Source organism: Cyprinus carpio, chromosome A20 (genome assembly GCF_018340385.1).
Source record: "Cyprinus carpio isolate SPL01 chromosome A20, ASM1834038v1, whole genome shotgun sequence".
NCBI classification, from domain to species: domain Eukaryota; kingdom Metazoa; phylum Chordata; class Actinopteri; order Cypriniformes; family Cyprinidae; genus Cyprinus; species Cyprinus carpio.
Window position 1 is genome coordinate 22,330,439 of NC_056591.1, and position 9,705 is coordinate 22,340,143.

Genomic DNA, 9,705 nt, shown 5'->3' on the forward strand with positions numbered 1-9,705 from the left:
CTCCTGTTGTCTCTCAAAATCAAAATCCAGACACATATTTGTTTAGAGCTGTTTTAACTCTGCTTGATCTGTGCAGATTTCTCTCCTGATTCACACCAGAACACTTTTTCACTGGAGGAAGTGTTATTATTGATTATGGACTCTATGTATTTTAGTTAAAAACGTCTTAATGATGGATGTGTTTCATCTTTTGTCTTCTCCAGATGTTAACTGATGGACTGGAGTGCTGTGGATTACTTGTGGATTATTGTGATGTTTTTATCAGCTGTTTGGACTCTCATTCTGACGGCACCCATTCACTTGCAGTGAGCAAGTGATGCAGCTTCTCCAAATCTGATGAAGAAACAAACTCAACTCATTTTTGGGTGAATTATTTCTTTAAACCATTTGCTTTTGCATTTCAACATAATTCTATTTCTGACTTTAATATGATTAGTATATAATAATATCATAATAAGAGTATGCTATATAATCAAAACAATATCATCTACATCTGTACTAGTTCACACACAGCACTGTGTGTTTGTTAAAGAGCACATCAGCTGGTGACCTCCATAAGTCCCGCATGCCACTCAAGATCTGGTTTAGATCTCAGTTCAGTTCCAGCACATCAAACCAAAACCCAAAACCACCTGAGCGCACAAACACAGCTGTTTATTACTGCTTCATCTCATCAGATCACACACAGGTACAGATCAAAACTTCTACAGAAGAGCTAGTTTCTCTACAGCTAGTTAAAAACAGCTCAAGAGTATGAACTCTGATCTAAAATACAAATACATAAAGATAAAAAAAAGCTGTATAATAAAAATCAGCAGGAAAAACTATTATTATAGAATTATAAGTTGGGGCAAGTTGTCACACTTGTTTTAAACATTATAATTTTATTTAAAATATGTTGTAAATGTATTAATTACAGTATTTATCGTCCAAAACAATACTTTGACATTTCTGGATTTAAAAAAATAAATAAATAAATTATAATTGTTTATATTTTGCTTGAAATTAAATAATACAAATACTTGTAGCAATACAAAATAATATAATATTCCACAAAACGATTTTATGGATGCCTGCTGTGTATAAAAGTTAATGTTCAACAATAAAAAGGCACAAAATAAATACGTCATGGATCTGGAGTTAAAGCGAGGGAGGGGCGTTCCCGCTTTTTTATGGATGCTTTCTTTTTAATAATAGTTGGTGTTTGGGAGTTGGCAAGGCAGGACTTCGACCTATGAGAAAATCTACATTTAAATTTAGATATGAATACGTTAATAATTCTATTTGCGAACCCTAACACGCACACCCAGCGTTTCTGCTGATTGATTGCCGATATAAAGGGTCAAAGTCCCGAAAACTGGCGCCGAAATATCCAGAAAACACGGAATCCGCTTTGAATCTCGATATGGAGGGACTTTAATGCCTTTAGCGTTAGCCTGTTAGCTTGGACTGCATGTGTGTGTGTGTTTATATCAACAATAACACACGCTCATCCGCATACACCACTTGAATATTATTGACATAATCGACTGATGCTGTTGAAAAGAGAAGAAGTGACGGAATCTGCGGTATCTTCAGGGATGTAGTGTTTGTTTAGGTGGGTGTTTGCTTCTCTACACATGTGCATGCGATGCATTACCTACTGATAATCAGATCCCATAATCAGATCACCTGAATGGCAGGAACACGTACGTGTCAAATGCATGCAATAGGAATGACTTCTGTGCATTGATTTGATGGATTGTCATAACTGTTTATATATAATATGAGCATGCATCATTTGGCCTGCATGCGTGTCGATCAAAATATATATATCTTGTAAAACCTTGCATATAATGCATGCACATAATGTTGTCATTTGTGCATGAATTTCCAATGTTATGCGTGTGCCAGAGCCGCTGTGACGTAACGCACGTGACGTCATGCTGCATGCCTGCGCGTAGAGTTACGTGCTTACCGTGAGTTTCGCATCTTAAGACGTGGGTTTCAGTGCGATTATGTAATTTACTCGTTCAGTTTGGTGTGACGAGGCGGATTGATTGGAGATATCAGGTGGTGATCAGATGCTTGGGCTCAATCTAATCACTGCTTGTCACTGGCTTTTGTTGATCTTGAACAATAATGAGTGTTTTAACAATAAAGATATGTGAGCCAGTGGCTTCACCCCCAAAAAACAAGCTCAGTTCTGCCAGGTCAGGTCTGAATCGGCGGTTTCTCGTCCCTGATGCTTATGTTATTGGGGGTTATTGCAGCAACCCTTTACGTGACCCATTCACCCGAGGCTACAGATAAGGGCGAGCGTATTTAGGGGCTGATTTTCATCTCACTTTTGTGTCTGTGAAGACAGGAACGCTCAGGCAACGTTGCACGACTGATACCAGAGTTGGAGCATTTCAGGAGTCTGCGATGGAGAAGACAGAGAAGAGGCCTGGATACTTCGCCAGGTGAGATGAGGTCGGGTTAGAATAACACTAGTTTACACAGGAAGTATTTGAAAGGAAGTGAGAGGCGAGTGGGCGGATATTAAGGGCTGAAGTTGGTGATAGTGCTGCTGTGGTCGATCCGAAAGAGGAATTAATAACGTTGTTTCAGGATTAAGATAGATTTTGCTGTGGATCACGTTTCGCTGGTGTGAAAAACTTCAGTTTCCGCCACATAAGAAACAAAATCATGCTGTGGTAGTTCATAACTACGACACAAACTTAATTATGCTGTACTTTGTTATAATTATAACATTGAAAAGTCTAAATTATGAGATAATTATGACCTAAAAGTTGAAGTTGTGAGAAATTCGGAATTATGAGATACTGAGTCATAATTATGACGTAAGCCGAAGTTATGATGTATAAAACTCAAAATGTGAATATTAAAAGTCATAATTATGAGATACTGAGTCATAATTATGACGTAAGCCGAAGTTATGATGTATAAAACTCAAAATGTGAACATAAAAAGTCATAATTATGACATACAATGTTGAAATTATGAGGAAGAAAAGTCTGTATTATGAGATACTAAGTAACAATTATTACATCAACATTATGAGATACTGTCATAATTGTGACAGTCAAAATTATTATATTTAACATCATGACATATAAAGTTGAAATTGTGATAATAAAGCCATAAATATTACATGCAATGTCAAAATAACATGTAAAAAGTCAGAATTATGAGATACTGAGTCATAATTGTGACATACGTTGAAGTTATGATGTATAAAACTCAATATTTGGATATCAGAAATTCATAATTATGACATACAAAGATGAAATTATGAGGAAAAAAGTCTGCATTTTGAGATACTAAGTAACAGTTATGACAACATTATGAGATACTGTGTCATAATTATGCCATACATCGAAGTTATGATGTATAAAACTCAAAATTTGCATATAAAAAGTCATAATTATGACATACAATGTTGAAATTATGAGGAAGAAAAGTCTGCATTTTGAGATACTAAGTAACAATTATGACATCGACATTATGAGATACTGTGTCATAATTGTGACAAAGTCAAAATTATTATATTAAAAGTCATTATGACGTACAATGTCGAAATTTTGAGAATAAAGCCATAAATATTACATGCAATGTCAAAATTACAAGAAAAAAGTCAGAATTATGAGATACTAAGTCATAATTGTGATATACTTCGACGTTATGATGTATAAAACTCAAAATTTGCATATCAAAAATTCATAATTATGACATACAAAGTTGAAATTATGAGACTAAAGTCATAGCTATTACATGCAATGTCAGAATTAAGAGATGCTAATTAATAATTATAACATAAAAAAGAGATACTGTCATTATCACATAAGTCAAAATTATGGCAAAGCCAAAAGTAAGAGATATTAAGTAATAATTATCACATACAAAGTCCAAATTTTGAGATTTTTTTTAGATTATGATTAGAATAATTACGATATAAAAAGACAACATTATGAGATAATATGTTATAATTATTACATAAACTGAAATTATGACGATTAGATTATGAGAAGTCATAATTATGAGATACTAAGTCATAAATGTGACGCAAGTCAAAGTTATGATGTCCAAAACTCAAAATTTGGATATAAAAAGTCATATTTATGACATACAAAGTTGAAATTATGAGAATAAAGCCATAATTATTACATGCAGTGTCAAAATTATGAGGAAAAAAGTCTAGATTAAGAGATGCTAATTAATAATTATAAAAAGCCAACATTATGAGATACTAAGTTGAAATTTTTACAGACAGAATTATGAGAAAAGTCAAAAGTAAGAGATATTAAGTAATGATGACAAAAAGTCAAAATTATTATATAAAAAGTCATGATTATGAGTCAAAATTATGAAAAGTCAGAATTATGAGATACTAAGTTGAAATGATGACAAAACCAAAATTATGAGAAAAGTAAAAAAATAACAGATATTAAATAATAATTATATTATTAGTTATATTTTTGAGGTTATGAGGGAAAAAATCCAATATTTTTTTATTTTTTGAGATATAAAAACACAGCATTATGAGATACTATGTTATAATTATTACAGAAATCGAAATTATGACATAAATAGTTGAAAATTATACAAAAAAGTCATAGTTATGACTAATTAATAATTCAGATTTTTTTATGTCTTAATTTTTACTTTTAGCACTTTTATATCATAATTGTGATTTACCAAAGCATTTTTCCACGTCTCTCTCATGTGGCAGAAAAAAGGACTTTCACACAAATCTGTCTGACTTTCAACATAAAACTATAAATGATTTTGATTAGATAACATCATAAATCAGAAGAGACGTCAGGCTGAATGTCTGAGCTGCTGTTGTTGCACGCGGGACATTTAGAGGTGATTTAAACTGTCAAGCTTCATAAAAGTAGTTCACATGACTTGTCCGTTATATTCCACGTCTTCTGAAATCATGTGATATCTCTGAATGCCGAACAGACTTAATATTCCACAGTAGTGCTGTAATGATGAATCCACAAGAACTAAACTCTTCAGATCCCAGGAGCAGGTGTAGCACAACACAGATGTACAGCAGATAACCAGCCCTGGACTCAACTGATACAGTGTAATGATCGAATTAACGAAGAACAGCTGTAATTAATCAAAATCCATGGAAACCAATGAGGAAGCGATCAGAACCGAACTGAACAGGAGAACAGAAACTGAAACAAAACACCAAAGTCCATCAAAAACAGTCTTATTGCTATCGAAAACCATTAAAAATCATTTACAGTAATTAAAAGGAAATGTAAGTTTTAGACGAAAAACCTGTTAGAAGTGTTGCCTTGGCAGCCAACTGAAATAAACAAGATTAAATTTAAATACTAAAGTTACTAAAACTGAAGTTAAACTAATAAAATAAAATAAAAATAATAAAAATTACAAAAGCGCAGAACCATGTTACTAAAATTAACATAAGACCTGTAATATAATATTTTATATTGTATTTCAGGTAGTAATTTGGTTCTGTGCTTTTGTCATTTTTATTATTTTTATTTTATTTTATTATATATAAGTTTAATATATATGTATTTTATGTAATATATATATATATATATATATATATATATATATATATATATATATATATATACACACTCACACATTATATATATATATATATATATATATATATATACACACTCATAATAAAAAATATTTAAATGACAAAAGCACGGAACCAAATTACTAAAATTAAAATAAGACCTGAAATATAATGTTAAATATTATTACTTTAATAATAAATAATACAAAACATTTTACTATTAAAATACTTTCATTTCTGCTGATGCAGATGTATATTGAGACTGTAGTATAAAGAAATATATATTAAAAATGACAGAAGCACATAACAAAATTACTAAATAAAAAAAAAAAAAAGAAAAAGCTATTTCAAAATATTAAAGGCACAGTGTGTTAGATTCTTGTAATAAAATACTGCGCTATATATTTTGTGAAGTTGTTTCCGAACAGTATCCCAAAAGTTCCCAAGGATTTCTAATCTTGTTTTCGGTTGGAAATAAGATTATTTTGCTTGTTTTAAGGAAAAGCTTTTGCTATTAAAATACTTAAGAATTTTTTTGTACAAATTGTGTGTATGTAAAATTGTAGCATAAAGAAAAAAAATAAATACAAAAAACAATAAAGCTAATAAAAATGACAAAAGCACATAACAAAATTATTAAAACTTAAGCTAAAATTGAAATACTACAAAATTAAAAGCTTACCCTAACTATAATAGTATATAGATATTTTTTTACCCTTTTAAAATACTTAATGTTTTAAAAATGTCACTGTCGGATGTATTGAAATTGTTATATAAAGAAATGTTTATTACATAAAAAAAGACGCAAATAAATTGCTAAAATTAAAATAAAACCTAAAAATATTAAATTAAAAGCCAATTTAAAATATTAATAATAACTATAATAATTTATTTCACCTTTTAAAATACTTAATGTTAAAAATTTCACTGTCGGATGTATTGAAATTTTAATATAAAGAAATGTTTATTACAAAAAAAAAAAAAAAGACACAACAAACTTACTAAAATTAAAATAACTATAATAGTATATAAATAATACAAAACTTTTAAGTATTAAAATACTCACTGTGGCATGTATTAAGATTGCATATTTTGTATAATGTACTCTATTCGGCCATCTTGGCTCTGGCCGCGGCAGTTTCTCAGGATCTGGCACAGATCCCCCAGCAGAGGAGAAATGTCATGAATCTGTGGGAGGATTTTAGTTATTTTTTTTATTTACGCTGTTTCTTTGTTGCTGATGATGTTGTGTTTTTGTGTTCTGGATTGCAGGCTGAAGAAGAAGCGGCTGCTGAAGCAGAGCCAATCAGAGAAAGCAGACGCCGAGCAGAACCAATCAGATTTGGAATCCAAGACGCCGGTCATCTGTGAGCCCGCTCCTATTGGTCGATCTCAGGAGAGGAATGTGGAAAGAGCAAGAGGATCAGGTGAACACACTGAATCTATATTAATCAGGGGTTTTAATGAAATTAATCAACTTTTACGGAAAATCTGTTCTTATTTTGTGTCTATTTTAAATCTTACAATTTCAAGAATAGTTTTGAGTAGAGCTGCGTTATTAATTAATAAAACCAAAATCGCTACATGGCTTAATTATTAGATGACAGAGGCTGAGTTTTAATTAAATTGCATTTGGGAACACAACATATGAGAACCATCTTCCCACGCTTGTAATTAAAAGTTTACGAATATCCGTCAAAAAAAAGTTAGGTAGTTGTAATTTTAAAATTAAAGAAATTAATAATAAATAAACATTAGTTTATAATAATAATAATAATAATAAAGAAAATAAATATTTGTTTTGTAATTTTACACTTCTAATGTAAAATAAATTAATTATATATTTTTTTTAGTGCTGTATACTAATATTTATTAATATGTTGAATTTAGTTTTAGTAAGTTTATGTGCTTTGGTTTTTTATTAATTTTTTTTTTAAATATGTATTTTAATTTTCAGTTTTCATTTTAGTAATTTTATGTATTTTTGCATTTTTTTTAGTTTTTACTTTTTTATGATTTCAGTTTTCTTTTTTTAAGTTTTAGTAATTTTGTTATGTGCTTTTGTCTTTTTATTTTTATATATATATTTTTATGTTTGCAATTTTCGTTTTAGTAATGTTATGTGATTTTGTCATTTTTATTTACCATATTTATTAATTTTTTAGTTTTAATTTTAGTCAATGTAGTTTTTCAACTTCAATTTATTTGTTTATTTTCAAGTTTTTTTTACGTATGTTTTCCCTAATATTTAGATTAATTTCAGCTTTATTTTAATTAATGATTATTTAAATTTTAGTATTAGTAGTTTTAGTTAACAATAAAATCACTGATATAAACAACCAGATACTACTTTTAAATTTTAAATTTAAATTAAATTTAACAGTTTAACACACTGTAACAGTTTTTGGTTACTTCGACTGATTCAGTGAGTCGTTTGAGTCGTTTGAGTCGTTTTGATTCATTTGTTCAATAGAACCGCCTCATTAGAATCAGTATTTTTAAATCGGACCACACCAGTGTTATTTTAGTACTGTTGAGATAATATTATAATTTTTATAAATATTTTTAGTTTGTTTCTATATTTCTGGTTTCTAAAGTTTTTTTGAATTTTGTTGTTTTGTTTTCTTGTTTATATAGTTTTATTTTATTTTAGTTTTAGTTATTTAGTACATCACATTAAAATAAATGAAAATAACTGCAATAAAATAATTTAAAATATAATTTTTATATTATTTTATATATTTAAAAAAATAAAAATATTAATTTTATTTATTAGGATTTTTTTTTTTTTTTTTTTTTTTATATTTGTTACTTTGTTCTGCTCCAGTATTTTTAAAAAACGTATTCTCAATCATATTCCCAAACTAATCATGATTGTACAGTAAAACAGTGTATTTTCAGACAGAGATGGATTGTGTGTAAAATAAGTGTCTGTGTCATTCATTCAGTATCTTTCTCAGCAAGAAGTGATTCAGTTAAGATAAAAGCATCGTCTAAATGTCTTACTGAGTGAATCTTTTCTTTCAGATGATGACAGTAAACCATGCAACCAGACCAAGAAAGAGAAAAGTAAACCTCCAGGAACTGTGGAGTTCACCGTGAGTTGGTCTGACTGTACAAGCACTGCTCATCTCTTCAGTACACCGCTTATATTTGATGTGTTTAACTGCTCAGGTGGGACCGAGGGACACTCTGAACAGCATCGCTCTGAAGTTCAACATCACCCCGAATGAACTGGTGCATCTGAACCGTCTCTTCTCACACAGCGTCGTACCTGGACAGGTGCGTCCCGCTCCTGCTGTCTGATCTGTGATTGAGTAAAGCCTCAAACTGACCGTCTCGTTATACCCGATCCCGCACAGAAACTGTTCGTCCCTGATGTGGACCAATCAGAGCGCGGCTCTTCTGAGCATCTCACTGCGTGAGTGTGGTTCGTGGGAGGGGGATGTGGGTGTAGAGAGAGTGTTTTTTCTTGTTTTCTTGTGAATCACAGCCATACAAACCGTGTGAAGACAAACACCGCTGACTGTGTGCTTAAACTCTTTTATGAGTCAAACATCCCATGATGCACTGCGCTACACTATAATAAAACTATAACTGTTGTTTGAACATAATTACACACTTAGTGTAATATATCACTAGACCGGGTAATTATAATTAACTTTAATAGAGTTAAATAGTTTACTTTAAATAAAATAAACTTTAACTGAAATAAAAAAATATAAAAACTTATTTTATATTTATTTATAACTTCTTATTTAGCTACTTATTTCACTTATTTGACAAGGCAACATTTCTTTTTCATTTAATTCAACTTGATGTACTAAAATGTATTATTTAGGCTTTTTTATTATTATTTTCAGTTTTTGTTAAAATTTTAGTTTATTAATTATATTATGTGCTTTTTATTGTTTTTTTTATTGTGCTTTTTTTTTTTTTAAATATATATTTTTTTTAGTCATTGTAATTTTTAAACTTCTGTTTATTTTTTGGGGGGGTAAGTTGATTTAAAAAGTTTACATGACATTTTTTAAATCTAATATTTAGATTTGATCTTGTTTTATTTCTGCTTTATTTCATTTAACGATGTATAAAATTAAAACTTAAAATAAAAATAAAAACAACCAAATTTTAAAAAAAATTATAAA

General features: G+C 29.7%; 1 protein-coding gene across 2 annotated transcripts; it reads left to right on the forward strand.

Annotated features, from left to right (window-relative positions):
• Positions 1–1,231: 1,231 nt before the first annotated feature.
• LOC122149026 (nuclear receptor coactivator 7-like) lies at positions 1,232–8,992 on the forward strand. Of its 2 annotated transcripts, none has more exons than XM_042778157.1 (6): positions 1,232–1,597; positions 2,348–2,444; positions 6,830–6,984; positions 8,585–8,655; positions 8,732–8,839; positions 8,920–8,992. In XM_042778157.1, exons 2-6 carry the CDS (start codon positions 2,407–2,409, stop codon positions 8,980–8,982), a joined length of 435 nt encoding a protein of 144 aa, XP_042634091.1. In that variant the 5' UTR covers positions 1,232–1,597; positions 2,348–2,406; the 3' UTR covers positions 8,983–8,992. The 2 variants fall into 2 exon arrangements, with proteins under 2 accessions (XP_042634091.1, XP_042634090.1); XM_042778156.1 differs by having other exon boundaries at positions 1,233–1,597; positions 2,344–2,444.
• The last annotated feature ends 713 nt before the right edge of the window (positions 8,993–9,705 follow it).

Coding starts and splice junctions, on each gene's coding strand:
- LOC122149026 (XM_042778157.1), top strand. CDS start 2,407: ATGGAGAAGACAGAGAAGAGGCCTGGATACTTCGCCAG. Junction 2,445..6,829: donor AGGCCTGGATACTTCGCCAG/GTGAGATGAGGT, acceptor TCTGGATTGCAG/GCTGAAGAAGAAGCGGCTGC. Junction 8,840..8,919: donor ACAGCGTCGTACCTGGACAG/GTGCGTCCCGCT, acceptor GATCCCGCACAG/AAACTGTTCGTCCCTGATGT.